Source organism: Passer domesticus, chromosome Z (genome assembly GCF_036417665.1).
Source record: "Passer domesticus isolate bPasDom1 chromosome Z, bPasDom1.hap1, whole genome shotgun sequence".
Classification (NCBI taxonomy): domain Eukaryota; kingdom Metazoa; phylum Chordata; class Aves; order Passeriformes; family Passeridae; genus Passer; species Passer domesticus.
Window position 1 is genome coordinate 50,878,504 of NC_087512.1, and position 22,198 is coordinate 50,900,701.

General features: G+C 45.2%; 1 protein-coding gene and 2 long non-coding RNA genes across 8 annotated transcripts; 1 reads left to right on the plus strand and 2 right to left on the minus strand.

Moving 5' to 3' along the window:
- Positions 1-619: 619 nt before the first annotated feature.
- Positions 620-12,857, minus strand: LOC135291513 (large ribosomal subunit protein mL50-like). Of its 3 annotated transcripts, none has more exons than XM_064405774.1 (2): positions 12,691-12,857; positions 620-1,128 (listed from the first exon to the last, which is right to left on the minus strand). In XM_064405774.1, the coding sequence occupies exons 1-2, from the start codon at positions 12,840-12,842 to the stop codon at positions 732-734; spliced, it is 549 nt and encodes a 182-aa protein (XP_064261844.1). In that variant the 5' UTR covers positions 12,843-12,857; the 3' UTR covers positions 620-731. The 3 variants fall into 3 exon arrangements, with proteins under 3 accessions (XP_064261844.1, XP_064261846.1, XP_064261845.1); XM_064405776.1 differs by lacking the exon at positions 12,691-12,857 and adding an exon at positions 1,878-2,011; XM_064405775.1 differs by lacking the exon at positions 12,691-12,857 and adding an exon at positions 1,878-2,011 and having other exon boundaries at positions 620-1,131.
- Positions 2,009-18,876, plus strand: LOC135291515 (uncharacterized). Of its 4 annotated transcripts, none has more exons than XR_010354332.1 (5): positions 2,009-3,590; positions 4,821-4,976; positions 6,459-6,599; positions 10,045-10,141; positions 11,169-13,710. It is a non-coding gene; the product is annotated as an uncharacterized LOC135291515 (long non-coding RNA). The 4 variants fall into 4 exon arrangements; XR_010354329.1 differs by lacking the exon at positions 11,169-13,710 and adding an exon at positions 18,153-18,876 and having other exon boundaries at positions 2,010-3,590; XR_010354331.1 differs by lacking the exons at positions 10,045-10,141; positions 11,169-13,710 and adding an exon at positions 18,153-18,876 and having other exon boundaries at positions 2,140-3,590.
- Positions 13,745-21,541, minus strand: LOC135291516 (uncharacterized). Its single transcript, XR_010354333.1, has 4 exons — positions 19,558-21,541; positions 16,670-16,759; positions 16,361-16,430; positions 13,745-14,297 (listed from the first exon to the last, which is right to left on the minus strand). It is a non-coding gene; the product is annotated as an uncharacterized LOC135291516 (long non-coding RNA).
- Between the last annotated feature and the right edge of the window lie 657 nt (positions 21,542-22,198).

Sequence of the window (22,198 nt, forward strand, 5' to 3'; positions counted from 1 at the left end):
CAAGCAAAGCAAAAAAAAAAATTAATACCCTGCTTCCAATGGTTAGGCTGGTGTTCAGTACCTCCAGCAGAGCAGGGTCCCATTGCACATCTGTGACTTGGAAGGACAAATGCCATCACTCCACATGTCCTCTGCTTCCTTCTTCCCCCGTTTTTTTATCCACTGAGCCTGATGCCATATGGTCTGGAATATCCCTTGTGTCAGTTTGGGTCACCTGTCCTGCTGTGTCCCCTCCCATGTATCCCCAATCCCTTCACCTGTGTGACAGTAAGAATAACAGCAAAGGCCTTGGCTTTGTGCAAGCCCTGCTCAGCAAGAGCAAAAACATCTCAGTATTATCAGCCCTGAGTTCAGCACAGGTCAAAAATACAGCTCCATGACAGTCCCTGGGAACAAAATCAACTCTACTCCAGCCAAAACCAATACAGAGGTGCAGAGTAGAAACTGTGGAGATGGCCCCCTTGTTGATCCCCACTGGATCCTGTCAGTGCCCCGCAGCAGGAAAAAAAGGCAAGGGGCAGCTGGCAGTGCCCACGCTGCACCAGTGCCTCACAGCGCAGGGAAAAAAGAGCAGAACTGGTCTGCAGGGAAAAAAGAGCAGAACAGGAAGAGCCAAACCTGCGCACAGCACAGTGAACCTTTATTACTGAAATTCACAGCTCACCCCAGCCAGAGGGCCGTGCTGCTGTCCTGCAGCACCAGCCAGGCACAGGGATGCTCTGTGGGGGGACTCACTGCTGCCAGATGATTTTCAGGTTCGGGGGCAGCTCTGCGGCCGCGAGTTCATCGATCTCGGTGCCGTCCTTGACGGGGCTGCGATAGAAGCCCAGCACGTCCCCGGCGCGGCGCATGCGGTGCAGCTGCGAGTTGGGCACGGCGTGTCCCAGCTCTGCCGCCAGCCGGGCCAGCAGGCGATGCTTCAGCCTGGTCTCCTGCAGGGGAGCCTGCTGCCAGTCCTCGGGAACAGCGGGCCCGAAGACCTCCCTGACGTGGGACTCGAGGCAGCTCTGCAGGTCCTGGGGCGGCACGTAGCTCCGGCGGCGAGGCGGGGGGCGGATCAGGCTGGCCTCGCTCCTCTCCTCCTTCTCAGGAACTGCTCCGTCTGCTTCCACTTCTCTTCCCTCCTTCCTGCTGGCACCAGAACACAGTTTCAGCCTCTGCGCTACTCAAGACAGAGTCAGAGCGTTTTTGTATTCGTGGTGTTTTAAACCACTCACTCCAGACACTCCACACATCCCCTGGACTCGTCAGGTCTGTCAGCCACAAGTGCACAGGCGTTCCCCGGTGCTGCTCCGCACACGGGCTGCCTCTGCAGAGCCATCACCCACCCACCTTCTTTCACTGGTCTGAGTGAAAACAGCCTTTTAACAGGATTAGCTACTTCTTTTCTTTTTGGAGTTACAGCTCCATTTTCTAATTTGCTGTGAATAAAAAGCGTATCAGAAAATAACTACCACAGAAGAAAATCAGTGCCCATATGTAAAAAAAAAAAAAAATTAAAAATCATTATTAGTTTTTAAGTAAAAAACTTTGTCTTCTCATATGCCCCTAGTCAACAACCCATGCGTGGTTTCACGCAAAATGTCACAGAGGAACTGGTTTTCGATCCGCGAAATCCCACTCTTCCCACTCGTAACGAAAGCAGCTCTAAAGGCTCCAACCCTGCACCACCGCAGCCCGGCAGCAGCGCGCCTCGGCGGGCGCTGGCTGCCCAGAGAACCCGCGGAGTCTCCTTCCCTGAGGACATTCCAAAGCCGCCTGACAAACCCGGAGCGACTTGCTCAGGGGCTGTCGGGCTAGATGACCTCCACGGCCCGGTTAAGGCCCGGCATGCGGAGAAGGCCAGAAGCCGCTCCCACCCCGTGCCCTGCGGGTACCTGCGGCCCCAGAGCGCCCTGAGCCCCGCGGGGCCGAGCCCCGGGCTCCGCCGCGCCGCCGCCCGCAGCGCCCGCACCGCCGCCATGCTGGGGGCGCGCCGGGCGCCTTCCCGCGGCCACCGCGGGTGACGCATTTGCGCCGCGCCCGCAGAGCCTCATGGGAAATGTAGTCCGTCCCCTCAAGCCAGCCCCCTCTCTGGGAAACGGAACTTTCCTCAGGAAAGTGGAAATTTCCTTAGGAAAAGGCGTTCTTTGATGTTTGGTCTTTGTGTACTCTCAGGTCTAATCGACAAGCAGGGAGATTTAATCAAGCAGACAACAAGATGTACCTGATGGTCAGGTGTTGAAAATCTGCAGAACCACAGAATGCTGAATTGTAAGGGACCCATCAGGACCATTGAGTCCCACTCCTGGTCCCGCACAGCACCATTTCCAAAAGTCACACCATATGCCTGAGGGTATCATCCAAAAGCTTCTTGAGCTTTGTTGCTATTTCAGTGACTTCCTGAGTGTTACACTGCTTTTCCTCTGGAAAATCACTGGAAAATCTAGCATGGAAATGTATTTTCCAGATGGTATATGGAAAGGCAAAATGTGATGGTACAGTATCAGATTTAATGAAGAACCAAGTTCTGATATCCTGTAACACAATGTACATGTGAAAATTATGCCTGTCAGACCAAACGCCCACATTGAGGTGCACAGCTGCAAGCCAAATTTTCTCCCCAAAATTCCACATAACCAGCCATATTGCAATGACATGCAAACTTCTCTGTTGTGATGCCCGAAAGATAGGCTGGAAATAAAAGCACACAGACTGATGTCTATAGAGCAGGTATTTGTTTATGCAGTGCTGGAGGGGAGGGAGATTTCTCCTCCTAACTCACCCACCTGTGTCAAGTGCTGTGCTATATTTATACAGCTGCAGCGACGGCTGGCTTCAAAGGAGAAAGCCATTGCCCCTTCGGGATGTCCCTACCAGCTGCAGCCAGCACCACCAGCAGCACTGCTGCACTCTCCTGAACTTTGCTCCAGTCAGCAGGACACCTAAGGCTTTTGCCTTGTGGGATGAGAAGCAGTGTGGAAAACACAAAATACAAACCACAGCAGATGTCTGAACTCGACGAGCTTGCTGAAAGGACAATTTGTAGGTGTGGTTTCTGTCCAGGAACACTGGACACCAAAGCTGAAATTCTAACATAAAATAGGCACAGCTGCACAGAGGCTTAGAAACAGAGCTATAAAATGTAACTCTTCATCAGCAATTAAAAATCTCTGTCATTCCTAGCTTCCTAGACACCAACATGGCATTCCTAGCTTGCCATAAAGAACAAAGTCATGGGAAGGGACACCGATGTTGCTGACTCTTAGCCTGTAGGTACCTGGATAAACTGGCTGATGGGGTGGATTCTCCCAAAGCTGTCAGGACAGATAATCAGTGGAAATGAAGTTACTTCAGAATGGAGACATGCAGTGAAGAAGTACAGACCATGGAGTATCTAATTCTCTGTGCATTTTTGGCAGGTTTGTGTTTTACTGAAGATTATTCACAGCCACATGTTGGGCCCTGTCGTCTGCTGAATTGGGATATGATGTCTGTAAAGCTGGTGTGAAAATGAATCTCTGACTGCAGGAGAGAAACCGCCAATGCCTTTGTATCTCACAGAAGATTACCTGTTTATTTTGTGAAATATCTACCCTCTCTATACAAAAGTAAGCCAAGGTTAAATTCCAGCACTCAGAGCTTGATTTTGCCTCAGGTCCCTGTTAAAATACATCAATTTTGATTGGAGAAGGGTCTGAGAAACCTGGCCTAATAAGACCTGCTTTGAGTGGGGTTGGATCAAAATGATAAAATCTGTGCCAATGCATGAACATGGGAGTATCTTTCTTTGTCAAATATGGTAAGGAAAGATGGATCTGCCAATCAGGAAAACAAACAGTGGGACCCACAAAGAAGAGACTATTAACAGAGTTTTTATAGAAAGGTTGTTTATTTTGTAGAAAGTTTGCTTGTAAATAAATTTACTTAAAAAAAACCCAGAAAAACAAAAACAAACCAACCAAAAAACTCCAAAACAAAAAAGAACCACCCCACCCCAAAACAACAACACCACCACCACAAAAAAAACCCAAACAAACAAAACCAAACCAAACCAAACCAAACCAAACCAAAAAAACAAAAAAAAAAAAAAAAGAAAAAAAAGAAAAAAGAAAAAAAAACCCTTCAAACAATTCAGCCTGTATCCAGACAAATTGCTGCTGAAATACCAAACCAGGTGATTCACAGCTCCTCACCACGGGAAGGAGGGCTTTTCTCTCTTCAAATACAGTGCCTTCTCAGTAAGACATTGATGCCTACTGGAGTTAGAAAATCCTCTTGGGCTTCTAATCTAGTAGAGACCTGTCAGTTTATACCCTGTGTTGGTCCAGCATCATGCTTATGTTGGACATGCTTCAGAAACAAATGTGTTTGTTTGTTAAACAAACTCTTTGTTTAAGTTAATAACTCCCCCCAGCTGTCTTGGACAATAAAGCCTTGGGTCCTCCTGATGGCCCATCAAGAAAGACTCCTCTTGTGCAAGCAGCAGCTGCTGCATTGAAGAAGTCTCCAAACTATTGGGAACAAACCAACACCCAAGCAAATCCCTACTGTTTGTTTCAAAAATAGTCACTAAGCTTGTTTTAAAGTGAAAGAAACCAAGCTCTTAAGGCCACATTTCAGGGAGATAATACCATGCTTTGAACTTCTGTAGTCTGAGATGGGGCAACTCACCTCCACTCCCCTCAGGGAAAAGAGAGGGGAAAGGCTTTCGGGTGTTTGAATACTGCATTTTTAGCCTGAACTGCAGAACAAAATCCAACAGGAATTAAGAATTCACGGTAAGCCACCCATTCTCTGTTCTGAGAGTGATGTGCACTTCTCTGACTTCTAATTTCTAGTAAAATGTGCAGCACAGAAAAGGGCATGAAGACTCAATCTGCTTCTGTAAGATTGGAAGGCAGCCGCCCCATTGGCAGAGTGGGCACTGTGCAAGCACCTGAGTAACTCAGAACAGCTCCCTGCAGGCTCAGCTAAGCAGCACCTCTGCTGTGAAGGTGAGTTGTGTACTTTAGGAAATTGTCCCAGAAGGACATAAAGAATTTATTAACCTTCTTCTTGCACAAAGGAATTTGTTCTCAGCTGGTTTATCTGAAACTCTCACATTGCCAAGTCCAAGCCCTGGGCCCTCTGCACATTGTTTGGTCTCGCAGTCAAATTCTGTCACCTCTTATGCCATGAAAATTGTCTTCTGGTTTAGAAGGGATGCCTCAAATTCATGTTCTTAATTTCCAGCTATGAGGTTCAGTGAAATTATTGACTTCTCTTGGACTTTTGAAATGTCAAACTAAGTACTACTGGACAAACAGGAAAATAACTTTGAGACAAATGGATAAATCATTTCCTCACAACAAAACATTTATTAACTGGATACAGCTTCTTGCTTGCTTGCTTGTTTGCTTGATTGCTTTCCCCTCTTCCTTTTTCTATTGCCTGTCCCATTTCTTGCTGTGAGATTTTTCTTTGCAAGAATGAGAATGAATGGAAAGAACAGAGCACTGTCCTGGAATTGTACCGTACAAGGATATAAAAGAGAGAAGAGCAAGTACTGAAACATTCACAGCTGAAGCTACAGAAACCAGTTGTATCTGCAGGCACTTGGTGGAATAAATACACAGTGACACTCCAATCCTGACACCCAAACCCCACTGCAGGGAAGCCAGAGGAGAGATTTTCCCACCTGCCACTGTGACTACCCTGGCATTTCCAGGGCTTTCAGTGGCTGGAAACAAAATGTGGTTTTTCCTGTGCCATTTTCCTGGTGTCCTCTGCCAGGAGGCCTAAAGGCCTTGCCTTTGGAATAGCATGGAACTCACAAGCAGTTTTTACTCACTCTAATTTCCAAAGATGTTCTGAAGGTATCCAGCTGATTACCGGAGAGCAAAGCACTGCTGTGATGCTATTTCTCAGCTAACCTGCACTGTGCCTTTGTGCTGTGTAACTGATACCACCCTGCTGACAGATGGAGGGTTGCCATTTTCTTTGGTTTCATCTCTCAAGAGATTTAGGTATTTTTCACCTATAATCAGACTTGTTAAGAACTTAAGGCATAAATCACCTGGGAGAGAGCTGGGAGAAGAAAATTCAAAGCAGAGCCCATCCATTACCAAAAAGAAAAAACCAAACAACCCCCACTGATTAAACCCAACAGAAAATATTTTCTTGGTTCATTCCAAAGCAAGGAATATGTTTTTTTAAATAGTTCAACTAAATGCCACCTCAAAATGAATTTTATTCAAAGCTAACTAAAGCCAAAGTGGGCTTGTCATCAGATATACCAAATTTTTGCCTGTTTTTATTCAGCATGAGGTCTCTTGTCATCTGCAAGGTTTTCTATTTAACTGTGCCCACGGCCCTGCTGCAAAGCACCTATCCCAGATGCCTAACAACTAGGACACGTGGTCACTGTCAGAGGGGCCCCTTGATGTGCTGTGCTATTGTTGCATGCTCTTGTGAACAGCTGTCTTTGTTTCCCACAGGTATTTTGCTTTCTGCCAGGAGCAGTGAATGAACCACTCCAGCTGAGCTGTGAATTACAGCTCCAGAATGAGCAAGGATCCTGCACAACAACAGCACCTGATCTAATCTTTCCTTTGCCTCTGTGCTGAAGGAAAGTCAAGGTAAATTCACGTTGAATGTCTAAATTCACTCAATGGCTGACAAGACCTCTTTTGATGGATCCAGTACAATGAGTGATGATCCCAACCAGCACAGCAGTCATTGTGTACAATGTGTGTCATATATCAATGAAAATGTGCATTTGTGACCCATCTGTGCAACACCAGTGGCTGTGATTCTTTTGTCCTATCCCTACTCTCAGAGGTGACTTTTAATGAAGCAGCAGAGGCTTTGTTTTTAAGAGCCTCTGGTCAAAGCAAAAGAAGTGGGAATGGTGCAGATGCAGATATGGAGACAGTTTCAAAAGAGACTTCAAAACTTGAAGTATCTAGGCAGAATTTGTGGGAAAGTATGGTGGAGGCATCACAGAATAGTCATGGGACATTGAGGACAGATGAGCCAAACTTAAGTTTCCAGTAAAGGACCCCTAAGGCCTTTTTAGCACATAGGATCTATGATCCAGCCAGCTTGGCTGTGTGTTTGTTACTGTGCTTCAAACATGTAACAACAGGCAAGGTGGATGCAGGATGTGTGGAAATCCTTTTCTATTAAAGGCACAGAAATTAGGTACCCCTCTCTGGTGACAGTGACATAATAATATTTAGATCATAGCCATGAAGCAAAGCCAGAATTCTTGTATCATACTCTAGCACATATTGGAGAGACAAACTTTTACCTCTTTGGAGGCATACACGCTTCCCTCCTGCTTCTCATACACTTCCAAATGTGGTTTTTTTCACTCTCCTCCTGGACTGTGAAGCATGGGCCTGTGTATGCTAAGGGTAATGTGTGTGTCTGTTTCTCTCAGATGTCTCCTCTTTACTAGGCCCTGTGAAATACATGGGCATAGCAATGTTCACACATGAACATGTTGTAATTAAGCCATTGAATCCTACTCTTATTTAAAAATATGCAATTTAAAACTATATATCTTGAATTTTAAACTGAAACATTAATATAAATATATAATATTTTTGTACACACATACACACACACTCACTCTATGCAAACATTCACCTTCACACAAGTTAGATATTGCTATTTGGATTTTTTGTTCTGTTTCTCTGGCTGCCCTGAACATCTCACAGCCTGGCTTTCAGAAGCTAATGCAAAAATCAGGGCAATTAGACTGTTCACATGAATTCTTGTATGTCACTAATCTTGCTTTTAATCTGCTGGATTGTTCCTGGAAAAAAAATATTTCCTTCATGTTTCAAATCTGCAAAATTCTAGATTCCTCCAGAATATAAAGAGACCATTTGGCTTCTCCTTCCTGCACCATGACACAAAGACACAACTATTCCTGTACAATTACAATATTAAATTACTCTTTTTGGCCTATCTACACTTCTTCTCAGTGTCAGTGGGAAAAGCCATTTCTTTCCTAACATAAAAACAGCTGGATGAAGTCATTTGGTCGGAGTCATAGAGTCATCTCTCTACAAAGGGATGAAAGAGGGAAACAAAGGCAGGCTCTTGGAAAATGTCATGGAAATGTCATGGCTGTCACAGTCCCAGCTGGGCCATAGCAGTGGTGGGAGCAATGGTGCTCACACAAGTCGTACTTTACACTTGTGTGTTGATCCTGTAGCAGCACCCAAGCTGAAACATTTGTGTGAAAAGCTTTTCTACATCCCATGCAGAAGAGCTGCCAGCTCAGGACCAGCTCCTGTGCTGATGAACCCTCTCTGGCAGACACAAGGCATTTGTGGTGCTGCAACAAATGCCCTGCTTGAATGTGAAGAAGCTGATGGAAGCTTCCCAAGGAGCCACAGAGATCTCCTGTAACATACGGGCATGCTGACAGGGACTGTACAGATATCTTCAAATTCCAAAACCTGAGGTCCCTGCCATGAGCTGATCCCTATTAATAGACCAGATGGCCAGCTTTTCTCATCTGCAATTCCTCTTGTTTTCTGACAGCTTTTAGTAGGTCAGGTGACAGATAATATTCCTGCAATGTCTCAGGCCCCCCTTGACAACACCAGTGTCCAGCAGAAGCCAAGCATCCACATGTAGCAGGCCCAGGGCCTGCAAGGCCTCCTTGGTGGTCAGAAGCCTGAGCTAGGAAATGCCAAGTCATGATGACTGGGCCTTAGCAGCCCCTCTCTTCTTGCGTATCTCTCTGTAAGCCTATAGGTCACCTTCCCTTGACCCTTACTATTGGACAATTTCCAAAACCCCTGTAAGGTATATAAACCCCGACTTCTGCCTGGTTTGGCAGAAGAAGCTGTCACTGAGAACTTTCGTAGAGGACACCAATAAAGAACTCTTCGGAACCTCACACAGCACTTCTCCTCTCTCTCCCAGCGTTTGCTGTGGCACCAGCAAGCTAAAGAGCTGAAATCACAAAGAGCTGAAATCACTTGAGCTTGCTTGGGTTGCCTGTGGCTGGGAGCTACTTGGGCACTCGGACGCTGTGCTGAGCACCACTGAGCTATCCTGGCCAAGGCAGCCCACCGGGCACAGCCTGGCTGGAAGCCGCCTTCAATATCCACAGATCTGATTCCAGGCCAAACTGGGAGTTGGGCTCCCTAAAAAATACAAACTGTCCCAGCAAGAGCTGTGCTGCTAAAAACATTCACAAGAACCTTAATGGTAAGAGACCAGTAGTTGTTATTGATTGCATTTTACTGGCAGGTACCAAATATATCTCTCACCCCCTCAAGCACTGCTGAAAGCAATTGTTCTTTTGTTGTTCGTAGATGATGAGCGGCATCTATCATCTCATCATCAGATAAGCCAGGCAAAGATCAGGGCTGCTGCACTTAAGCTCTCAGCTCCCTTAGAACTCTTGCTTCTTATGATCTGTGTACTAAAGGTGTAACACTGTCACAGTTAACAGATTAATGACAGCTTGAAGTGTAAGAGAAGTGGCAAGAGAGGGGCAGAGGACTTGGCCCTTAGGAAAAGTTTTGTGGTGCATGAGGTAGAAATTGAAGGCACTGCTGTTTGTTCTGATCTGCCATTCCTCAGGGCCTGTGAATGTACAGACCTCTTCTGCCCAAGGAGGTGAAATTTAAGCACTATTGGAACAGTAAAAATGCACAAATACGCAGGAGGTAACCATGACCAATTAGGTGACCAATTAGAAACTGCAGTGTTAAAACTTGAATGTAAATTTCATCATAGGCTGGCTTGCTATTCTCAGCAGACCATAGTTAACTTTTACAGGTTGTTCATAAATCCCTAGAAATCCATGATGCACAGTTTGAAAGCTACTAAACTAAGAAACAAGGGACATAGCTGTGGCAGGTGAATGACACTTTGCCCATTTTGTTTGAACTAAAAGGATAAGACTATTGCCACCAGTGAAAGAGGCCGTGAACTCAATATATATTAATTATAGATATTTCCCCAATTTCTGTCTTTTTTCTCATGTATATTAATTTTCCTCTGTCACATAAACATGAACAGAGCCCATATCACCTGGCTGCCTCCCTGCAGGGCAATCCCATGGAAAAGCAATGCTCCCTCTGCTGCTACCCAGCAGTCAGATCAGATGAAGTGGGAGTGGAGAGCAGCCTGAGGAGAGTTCTGCAAGGTAATAGTTAAACACAGAGACTTAAGGCAATGCCTTTGGAGAGCTGTCTATGATTTTGGTACTGTGACAGGGAGTTGAGGTGCCCCAAGAGAACCAGGGCTTGTGATCACAAGAGTCTATCTGTCTACAGAGGGACTCATCCACTCGGTCGCCCTGGTGCGGTGGCCTCTAGCAAACCCCCACAATGAAGTCACCTGTCCCTGTCCTCCCTTAATCCTGATTCATCATCTGTTGGACAGCTCCTCATCCATCCCTGGGCACAGCTCCATTCACTCCAGATGGTCACTGACATAGAGGGTGACCCCTCCTCATCTCCCCCCCAGCCCATGCAAAGGATTCTGTATCCTTCCATTCCACCACTACAGTCCCAGGAGCCACCCCAGCACATTGTCATGATGCCAAGGAGCTGGCAGCCCTGCAGGTGTGCCCATGCCCATACACAGGCAGGTAAGTTCGACTCTGATGAAGGCAAAGTAGTGGCTGGAGTGGCTGGAATTCCTTTGTGCTGCCATTCAGGTGCCCTCCTGCTGATCTGTGATCCCTCCCCGTGTTCTGGGCATCTCTTGCTAGCCCTGGCTTTAAACTGAAAGGCTTGAAATTCCTCTCCCATAGCAGCTTCAAATTAAGGCCCTCACCAACTTGGTGAGCCTGTCATTAAAATGCCCTCTCTGTGTCAGAAGGACCCCAGCAGTCCCAACAGGTTTCTCCAAGTACATCCTATGTATGTTCATGACATTTATATATCCAGCTATAGCTTTAGCTGTAAGTAAAAAGAAGGAAGTAGCAGAGTCTGATAATGGTTTAAATAATTGTTGAAATCAGAAACTAAAACATGGTTCAATCAATTACCATTTCATTACAGCTTAATTATTAATTATTGTTAAATCGTTGTTGAATCACCGTTAAATTATAATTGATTTATTCCTTAATCACAATTTGCAATTTTTATCATTAAATATCATTTGATTATTACCTAATCATTAATAACACCTTTTTGTTATTCCCACAATGATGACTTCTCCTAAAGATTCACCTGTGCCAGTAGAGTTGTGGGTGTAAGAATGGAGGGAGAGAAAAGGAAACAGATGTGGTGACAGCTGCTAACGCTGCAGATGTTGTAGCTTTACTGTTGTTTATGACTGTGAAGAATAAAGCACAGGAATAAGGAAATAGAATATTTGCTTTCCCAAATCTCTCTGATGACAAAGCTGTAAATTTCCAGTTGGGACAGGTCTATGTAACAATCAAAATGCAAAACTGTACAAGACAACAACCAGAGTATTGTGATTCAAACCTCTGTTTGAAAGAAAAATATTTTGTCATATTGATAAGAAGCACTCCTCTTTGAAGAGACTCGCTACTGTTGTTAAACTACTGATTTCTCTGTATTCACCACTTGTGCCTGAGGAATATACACCCTCTTCCTCCCCTCCCCCCACAATGCGTGAACCAGGGTGTTTATCCTGCACAGGAAGGCGTGGTGAATGGAATGCCCTGGTTCTGGGGGATCCTGGTGATCTGCTTGAGCCCCAAGGGGAGAAAATGAGGTAAATGCAGGAGCTGAAAAATAATCTCTGGCACAATTAGTAATGCCCTTGTTGGACAGGCAAGAAATCAGCAGATTTCACACGTGCAGGAGGGTGTTCCTCCTTGTTCCTCCTGCCTTTTGTGCTTGCAAATGCTTGCTGAACCTGAGGTGCCCTAATGGCTGTACATAAATTATTTTCTCAGCGACTGCAAGAGAGAAGCCAGCCCAGGAGCCTGCCTGTACATCAGCATAGTTTCCCGTTTTGCTGCATCACAGCACAACTGCAATTTCCTCAACAGCCTTTCATTCTAAATGTCAGCGACTTCGGCCATTGGGTTTCTTAGGTGCTCCTCGTTCCCTTCGGGAGAGCTGCCAGGTAGCACAAGGTGACCCGTAAAGCACCGGGATTAATAGCAGTTACCTCGGTGGGGATGGTCAGAGAGGAGAGGGCGTTAGGTAAGAAAAGCTGATCCCACCTCCGCTCTCTGCCCTCCTTGCAGACACACACCGAGGGCATTTCAGTGTGCCCAGTGCTCAGCTCCTTGCCCGCATTTCCAAGCAGAGAGATTCTGGCCACGCTTCTGCCTCGGGCGAGGGCTCCTCCGCGGGGCACCAAGCTCAGGGCAGAAGCGGGCTGACTTTTCCCCGTTCCCTTAAGAGTTCCACTCACCTCCCCTAAGGGAGGGGCCGTTTCCTGAGGCGCGGCCGGACTCCGGCCACTTGTGCTCGCTCGTCACCGTGCACAGGCATATCCCCGGAGCAAGCACAGAAACATCTCCTCCATCCCTGCAGGGTTTCTACCTCCCTGCTGGCTCGGGTGCCGCAGCCACAGCAGCCAAGCCCAGCCCTGAGGAGCAGTTGTGGCTGCTCATCAGCCATAACTTCGTGGTCCCGCTTTCCCCGGTCTCCCAGCCTCGCTGCACCGCCCGCCCCCTTATCCCCCACAGGGGAAGGGGAAGCATCCCCCCAGGGACAGCCCGATCCCAGCGGGCCATTTACCCGATCCGAGCGGGAGATTTACCCGATCCGCTGGGCAGCCCCGCACGGCCGCTCCCGCCTCCCTCCCTCCCGCAGCTCCGCTCCCGCCGGGATCCTGCTCTCGGCGTGTGGCTCACTTCTCTTCCGCGAATTTCTCTCCTCCCTCTCGGCCGCTGAGGGTGGGATTAAAGGCATCAAAGACCAAACATGTGACTCTGCCAGCACCGGGATGCTCAAGGAAGGAAGGGAAAGGCAGCTGGCCGGAGGGGGTCACCGCACACCGGGGAGGGGACCGGTCCCTGGAAGCAGGTTCAGGAGTCAATCCCGAGCCCCAGGGGCGGAGGCAGCTGCGCAGCGGGAGCTCCTCATTCCCGCGCTGCGGTCCCCGAACGCTCCATCAGGAGCGGAGGGACAGCCGCAGGGGAAGCGCAGCTCGCCCAGCGCTCCCCAGCTGGGTGTCACATCTGCCCGGTGGCACCACGGCCGCGTGTCACCTTTAGTGGGTGTCACTTCTGCCGGGTGTCCCCTCTGCCCGATGCCACTTCTGCCAGGTGTCCGCGCCAGCTCCCGTGCCTCTGGGGCACTGCCCTCCGCCGCTGGCACCTGCTGGATGCTCCGGACCTCTCGCCTCACTCCTGGGCACCAGGACGTTCTTTATGTACGTGTCACCCCTGGCAGGTAAAAGCTTTCTCAGTCTGCAGCGAAGACTTCACAGGACTATTGGCTGAAGTGGGGAGGCTCATCAGCTACGCAAAGATTTACACCAGGCTGTTCAAGATTCAAACATTTTAACAAACTGCTCCAAGACTGCCTCTGACCGGTTCACTCTCCCTCCCTGCCACCCCCCCCGGGCCTTTTCTCTGTGTTCCTGTACACACACACCCTTCAGCTCCGTGGCCATAAGGTCTAATTAACTGATTACCTGAAAGATGCTTCAGGGAAAGTTTACTGTCTGTCATTGTAGGAACTCTTTGGGTTTATGCCTGCAGCTCCAGAAAATGCAAGTGCATGTATTTGGGCTAAACTATTTTTAGGCTCAGACCTCTCTTATATCTTAGAAGAATCTTGGGGGAAAAAAAAAAAAAAAAAACCAGCAACAAAAAAAACTACCAAGAAAAAAACCCCTTAGGCCCTTTCAGTAAAATACCATGTTCTGTTGAGCACAGCTAGAATGTTGCTAGTGTCCAATCCTGTAATCAGAAGCTTCTAGAATGATATATGTTCTTTAATTTTAACATAACAATTTCTATTATTCCATCTTATGATGTTCCAAGGCAATCAGCTGGCAAAAGCTGTCCCACACTTGGGGCTTTTTATTGCAGAGACAACATGGAAGAAAGGGAGAAAGCCAGAGGAACAGTAATGCCCAAAATAAACAACACAATCAAGCACCAATCAGCTGGGTTCCTGTAGTGACTTCCTAGAAACAGATTAGGCATGCTGGAAGGTCCACCAGCTTACTAAGATAATGTTACTCTCTCAAAATAATAAAGAAATCATAGTTTCTCAGGTGATTTGCTTTCCCAAATCTCTCTTTGCTGGCCACCTGTGCCTCTTTTTTCTGTTTTTAATGACAGTGATTTATACTCTACCTTCCGCTTAAATGCTCTCATGCCTCCAGAAGTTGATGCACTGAAAACACAGCAGATTCTGGAACAGAGGAGAGAAAAAAAGAGTATGTAAGAGTTCTGGAGATGGGAAAAAGCTTATACATTCCTAGGAGGTCTGTTATTATGTTCTTTCCAGGATAAGAGTTGCAGAAATTTTAAGAAACAAAAAATGGGGTTTTTTCCACTTCTGTGTCAGTGTGCATGTGGGAGGGTGACTATTGAGCAGCATCAGCAGAAACACTCACCACACTGCACTCAGAATTACATTTTGGATGATGTTTTAGCCAGCAGAATTTATTACCAGGGATCATAAATTTAAAAGAAAAAAAAATGTACCCAAAGGCCTTAACTTTGGGAATAAATATTTAGGTCACTGTAAATTTGTGTGATTTCTGTGCAATCTTCCCAGCTTCCTCTCTGCTCACTTGCACGCTTTTCAGGGTACACTTGACTTTCATTCTTAAACAATTACTTCTTTAAAACAGCTTCTGTTAGACCCAAAAGACTGAGGGAGAAGAGTCTTAAGTGATTTTGGGGCAGTGGCACAGAATGACAATGGAAGCCTGTCATTCCTGACTACTCATCCATTCTTGTCATGGTGCTGTGCATGAGCATAGGGGACACTGATGTAGCTGAAAAATGAACTTTTTCTTCTGCTGAGTTTTGTCTTAGTTGGGTCACTTTGTCCCTTCAGTTCCACACACCAAATGGCATTTGGTCAGCACAGCTGGGAGGGCTTTGGAAAGCAGAGATGAACATTTGGGGACTCAACTGCTCCTGCAGTAACCTAACTGCAATCTGAAATGCTCAGAAGAAATAGTTACTTATGAACTTATTCAGTCTGTACAATAACAGGGCAGAAGCTTAAAACTATGATCAGAAAAAATCTTGGGATGAGAATTTATCCAGGTAGCAAAGGTTTGGCCCAACCATCCAGATCCCAGTATTTTCCGTTGCCAAAGCACCTTTCCTATTGTAACAGCTCTGATGGCACTGAGCATTTGTGCAGGGAAATGGGAATAATATTTTCTTTTCCTTTGCCTGAGATCGGGTACAGCTCCTGCTTTTCATAAGTATGAGTGTCAGAGACAGGACAAGACAGGCAGGTGGTGTTTAGATATGTGCTCAATGTGCAGGCAGGGCCAAAATTCATGGTCTTGGGAGAGCTGAACTGAGAAGCCTGGTGTCCTCCAAGTTCTTATTTGTGTCCTATGCATCACTGCCAAATTATCTTCACTCCTGCCTTGTGTACCCTGTCTCCAACTGATGCCTTGGCTTTCCTCCTACTGCCTCATGTTTTATATGAGAAGGCAAGGGCACGAGGGTATGGACACTCCAGCTGATTTTGAGCTGCTTGTGCTGATTATTCAGCCAACAAATCAAGCAAACAGCTTCCTGTTCAGGCTGTCTTAAAGTTCTGCTCAGCAGGATGGACACTCAGCTCTGCTCTGCCAGGCACTGCCTGAAGTAGCAGCAAACACATGTTTGGGGATTACCTACTTCAGCCAGTTGCAATGAAATTTGAGAAGTGTGTGCAACACTTACTAGGGACAAGGAGGGAGCTGTGAAAAGACAGAAAGGAAAAGAAAAAAAGATAATTTTTATCTGCTAATTATTTATAGGGGTAAAAACCCCCTATATTTCGTGCTTGCATTCTGTTTTTGTAAGAAGCAACAGACATTTCTGATGGCTATTTTGAACATAAATACAATATTGAGGACACCAAATTACATAGACTGGCAGTGGCTTTCTCTTTGTTTTCTTTCAGACTCAGTATTGATCACTGGGACAAAAAGTGTTCAAAGTCCTTTGCTGTTTACTGGAGACATAATGAGCTTATATGTCAGGGCCACTGTGTTTAACTTTAGACAGCAACAGTCAAAGGAAACACAGCTCCAGCAGGAATGAATTCATGCTGGCTTGGCTGTCTAGGGTACATTAGTATTCTCTAAAAAGGTTGAAGTATTTTAATCTCATTTACATCCTGGTCTGTCCATTTGGTTTTGGTTCTTCTCAGAACTAACCGCCCTTCATATATTTCCCAAGTCTTCCCTCTATAAAATCTCCTATATACAACCACAACCAGACTTTTCAGGCTCTTACCAATAATTGATCTTGCAGATGAATTATTCAAATCTGTTCCTGTAATCTCTTCTACCCAAGCTGCACACATCTGAAGATGACAGAAACACACTCACTGTAGTCCAGTTCACTTTAGAGACCATTGAGCAGCCCTCCCCACCACACACACCCCTTTTCCTATGCTTCTTTAGCTTCTCCAATCAAACCATTAGAAAAAAGGCTGTTCACAGCTAAAAGAACAGCAGAGTGAGCCAGCACAGAAATGTGTTAAATGATGATGGAACTGCAGAAATACTGCAAGCCTGGTGACACTCATAGAACTGGATGTACCTTGGCCAGTTTAGTGGCATATGTTCGGATGATCCAACTTCCTTCCTGTCTTGCTCCAATGTTCTGACTCTTGCAGACCACAGAGTATTTCTAAGAAAGGGACAAATTTTCAATTTAGACATAGAGTCTAGTGGCTCTTCAAAATATCTGTTAAAATGCATTGGCTCTCAGTTACTTGCTCTGTATTGCAACACAGAAGAATGGCCTGGAACAGTGTACTTTTTGCTAAAAAGAGATGCTGGTGCTAAAAAAAGGAGAATGAGGTGAAAAGACAAACTAGAGGATTTCCAAACTGAGAGTCAGGAGGAATTATCCCCCAGGGACTGCTGGAAAACTTTTACTTTCTTTTGCAAAATGGAGTGAAGTTATTTTGTATGGTCACTGAGCTCTATCCACTGGCAAATTCTGCATCTGTGTGAGAAGCACAGAGTGTTAGCAATTTCTCTGCTCTCTCTCACTGCAAATTTTAGGTGAGCACTTCTGGAACTAAAGGTCAGATGCTGGAATGAGAGAAATGGCCTGTCTAGGAAAGTCTGAATACCACTTGTACAAGTTTTAACTCCACAAAGATTCTCAGGAAAATTGGACCAAATTATAACTATTTTAAAACGGCTTCAAATCTCTAAGGGGCAGCACTGTTTGAAGTTTAAGAGGTTTTTTAATTCAGTTTAGCTGAATGGTGTTTTGTGTAACCTTTTTCATTCCATGTAATAGTGAACGTAACACAGAGACTAAAATAGTTTACTCCTAGTTTAGATTTTTAATTCATTCAGGTTAATTTATTTTTCTTTCAATATATAAATTTAGACAAGTCCTGGGAAGCCAATTAGGGGCACCTGCCTTACTTGAAGAAAGACATGAATGACCATAATTAGTCCAGGATCTAGAAGGAAAACCTGCTTTAATGGCAGGAGTTATGTTGGCTAGTGTAAAGATGCAAGTGATTTCTCTAGCATTTATTCTGAAAATTCAGTAATTTTCATTGTTGAGTAATTAATATTTTCAGCTTACTGAAAAAAAATGCTTACAATAAAAAGCTCACTTTCTTTTTTAGGTATCTTAATGTGCCAGTAAAGAGCTTACTAGGATACAAAGTAATTTCTGAAGACTATCTCTTTAAAATTCAAGTGCAGCTACTTCAATTAGATAGCTATGGATAATAGAGATAAGCTCCTTTTCAGGAAAACTCTTCATATCACTATTTCCAGGAATATTTGCACACAGGAATCCTCTGCACAGACAGCAAAGTAAGGTGGTTCCAGCACCACCAGGTGTTGTGCCAGGGGGAAAAAAAATAGTGAGAGTGAGTGAGGGGAAGGGAAGAAGACAGTAAAGCCTGTGCTCCATTTCCTGGCCTCTTCATTTCTCCTGATCACTACGGCAGCTGGGCAGTGAGGCAGCAAGGCAATCGCTAATAATCCCTGCTGAGGCTTCCCAGCCTGGGTTTCTCACTGACTGGAATCTTTCATTCTGTCTTTTTTAGATTGCCTGCCAGGATGTTCTGGGTGTCAGTGGAGTGAGAGAGCTCCTTCAATTCACACACATATTCTCCATTTAGCATCATGTGTTTCTCTGCAGGAGGAAGACAACTAGAGAAGGAACATGACAAAACAAAAGTAAGTGAGAATTTTTGTGCAGCATATATAAGCATCTGAAACATTTCTCTCCAAGTCCCTTCTGGTCAGGTGACAATGGAATTTCTTTCCTACACCTGGGCAAAATGTGATCAGTGTCTCTCTTCCCAGATGTGAGTCGTAAGTATCCTACTATGCTACTTAGCTAAGAGTAACCATATAATAATAATAATAATAATAACAACAGTAATGCTAATAGAAGAAAAAGTAGTGCAATTTCTGTGAAAGGAAAAGCAAGAACTCAGTTCAACTGCATTGGCTACAGCTTTATATGTGTTCATTTTCTTTAGTCAACTTGTCTGTCAAGAGAATTATAACATCCTAAATAACGTCAACAACAACTGTTGGCTAGATCAAGGATGCTGTGGAGTGATACATTTCTGTGTGATCTGACGTACACTACTCTGGGTGGATATTCATTAGGTAAAGTTACTGTCTTACCAAATACAGTTCCACTGTTGGCCCTAGCTAATGTACCTAGCACAGCACCCTGCAGCACCACCCTTCATTCCATCTCATGCCCACAGCAACAACATTGTCTACTTCCCAATACCTGAGAGGAAAACACAAAATTATCCTATTTTGAGATAAAGCACATCATTTTAGCTAAGGTTTAGCTCAAAATAGCTAAACCTTAGCTAAAATGATGTGCTTTATCCTTACCTTACAATGAGGTAAGGATAAAGTCATGCCAAGAGGAGGGGACACCGGAACAAACCTCAAGGACAAAATTTTGAGCAAGGACTGAAGCTTTGTGCTTCAAAGGTCAGCTTTTAAAATTAATCTTGTTGTTGCTTATTACACTTTGGTGACATGAAAGTGCCTCTTGCACAAATCAGCGGTTAAGAAAGGGATGTCTTTTAAGACACTGGTGTTTCTATTTTTGCTTCAAAGCACCAATGATCAAAATAGTAGAACAAGATAGAATCACCTTTTCTGTAGCCAGTGTACAAGGAAATTAAGGGGGTTAAGAAACTCAGTAGAAGCCTTTCATCCTATTTATTTATCTATTGTAATTGTTTTTAGGAAGAGAGCTACATTTGCTTTGAAGTCAAAGACCTATACACACGTATGACAGGTGTGGTACTTTTATATGGAAGTATGTTCCACTAATATGCATTTTCTATTTTTTCCTTTTTCTTTTTTTCTTTCTGAGACTTTTCCTTCCTTTACTTCACCTCTGTGATTTGATCTAGAAGGCACTGAACAGATGTGCCAGCTGCCACAGGACACACTGAGGGCTGTGTTTCATACCTGCTCTCCTCTGGTGCCTGGCACTGCGTTATCACGAAGCAACTGCTGTGGTTCCAGTCAACAACCTAGGAAATGAAAGGCTGATTTGTGTGCTGACACAAAAATATACCTTTACCACAGAAATATTAATGCACAGGGCTTTGCGCCACTGAATTTGGAATCTGGTTATCTCTTTTAGGGTGGTTAGTCTGCTGTGAGTGTTTTGGGTACTATTTTGCTTTGCTCAGGCACTGGTTGCCTGAAGATGTGGCTTTTCCACTTTCTGATCTTAGGCTGGCTGCTTCTGGTGTTCTTGGGCCCATTTGTCCAACCTCTCTCCTTGAGTGTGCAACCTGCAATCCCTTTCTTCATCTGCTACTGACAGCACCTGGAGCTGATTTGCCACAGCTCTTCTGTTCCCACCTTTGGGAGGAATCTGTGCTCTGCTATTTCCTCAGCAGACTCCAGGCACACAATTCTTCTCACAAAAGAGAGGATTTCCATCTGCCCTCCAGGTCAGAGCCTTCTGCTCACCACGGCCTCAGGTTCACCAACAGGTGGGAGAGAGATCAGCTCCCACAGCATCTCCCATAGGGCCTTTCCTCTTGGAGGCAGCACAGTTCTGCTGGATCAAAGATCACTGTAGGTACTTTCCTGGGCGTGCCAAAGCTCCAAATTTACCTGCATATCTGCAGACACATCTGGGTAATATGTGAGTAAATCACAGTGCTGTGTCTCCACCTCCCACCTTACCAAAGAGGATGTGTTGGGCTTTCACAGAAAATTGATGGATGCTACAGCTCTTACAGTTTGAGGGAGAGACAATACTTGAGGTCTTGTAGGTCCTTTTAGTTTGGAATAGAGGTTTGGAACAGGTAATGGGTGATGCTCAGCACAATCCTGGTCACAAGGCTGTGCATTTCTCCTTTACAGGAGATTCAGTCCATCCAAGTCTCCAAGTGGCCACAGCCTGAGCACACCAACACTGCAAGCTCAAAATTGTCTCCTCTCTAGGCTGTTCCTTACACAACATTTTTTAATTCAGTTCATCTCTGGGTCTTTGGTGGTTTCTTCACACCAGGCTCCCCTCTGCTTATGCTAAGAACATGTGCGTGTCCTTGTGGGAACTCAGTACATCACTCCGGATGTCCAGAGCTACCGAGACAACCCTTGGGCGGCTCGGAAGCCCTGGAATGTTGCCAAAAGTACCTGGTGGCTTGACTTTGATCCTTCTAAAGAAATGACACCTGAATGTGAGGAAATGAGAGAATTTCAGGCCTGAATGGTGAGGGGATGATATTCACTTGCTAAAACTTGAGTTATAATGCACTGTACATGGGGGTTTTATGTGTTGTACAGGGGAGTCAAGAATTCTGTGCATGGATCAGGAGTCCCAAGATGGAGGAATTTGGGCGTGCCCTGTCCTTCTTCTTTCTTCCCTTGGCATCCATGTTCAGGATGATGTTGGCATGTGTGGATTGGTTCATAGAGAAAGTGCACTTGCCAACAAGGGCAGAAAGGATTGGAAATTAAAGGTAAATATCTAATACGTAGTTTTCACTATAAAAGAGACAACCGCCCCGTGGGTGGGAGAGAGTGCCCTTGGCTGTCTTGCTGATCAGACCTCGGCTGGACAGACAGAAAAACTTTGTAGATAAGGAACAATAAACTCAACTGAAGACCGAAAAGCGAGAGTCCAGACTCCTTCTTCGAGAGTGCGGCCTGCCCAGAACCACCTTTTCCCGTGCTGGGGCAGAGACAAGTAACAGCCGACCCCAGCATGTCCTTTCCAAGAAACACTCTGCTTCAGTCATGCCAATTCTTAACCAACTGTAACTTTGTGACATGCTCAACTCTTTCTTGTAGCAATTGCAAGTGAAGGACTGCAAGGTTCAGGAAAAAGCAGCCATATTTGTCACACTCCTGACGCTAAGTAATTGCAAATTGCTGCAAGACTTTCTCTGCAATTGCTCTGCACTGACATTGGATTGCTTGGCTCTCCCATTTTCTTCACAAAAGTATCTCAAGTGTGCTTTACAAAAGCATCTCAAGTGTTAATACAAGTATTATTAATCCTTCTCGTTCTCTCCTTACCACTCAGATTTTTGTTTGTATTTTTCCCTCATCTGCTGTGTTGTCTCTGCACAACAATTCACAAGGAGGTGAATTGTTAACCTACAAACAACACTGAGGAAAGCAGAACATTTTTGCTACGAGAGGGAAACAAGAGCCTCAGTCTTGAGTTTGCAGGCTGTGTGGAAAAAAAACATGTATCCTGCAGGATAGCCATTTCTTTTTAGCATCACAATCTAGTTGGCAGCTAGAACTTTCCCTTTTAAGTCCCATTTTAGGGCTTCCCCAGACACTTTGGTCTGTCGTATGCCCCGTATAAAAAACATTCAAAGTTGGTTTGAATGTTTATCTAAAGAGTGGTGATTAAGACAGATATGGAACTGAATGAACAAGGGTAGGAGTGCTCTGCAGGAAATGCCAAGGTGCACAGAGATAAAAGACACTGGCATGAAATTAAATAAAAGGTTGTGGCTGTCCCTATTTCAGTTAGAGCTTTGCAGAGAGGACGTAAATCTATTCTTCAGGGGTTCTACACATGAGACAAAATATACAGAGGACAGAAAAAAAAATAAAGAAAGGGCAAGAAAAA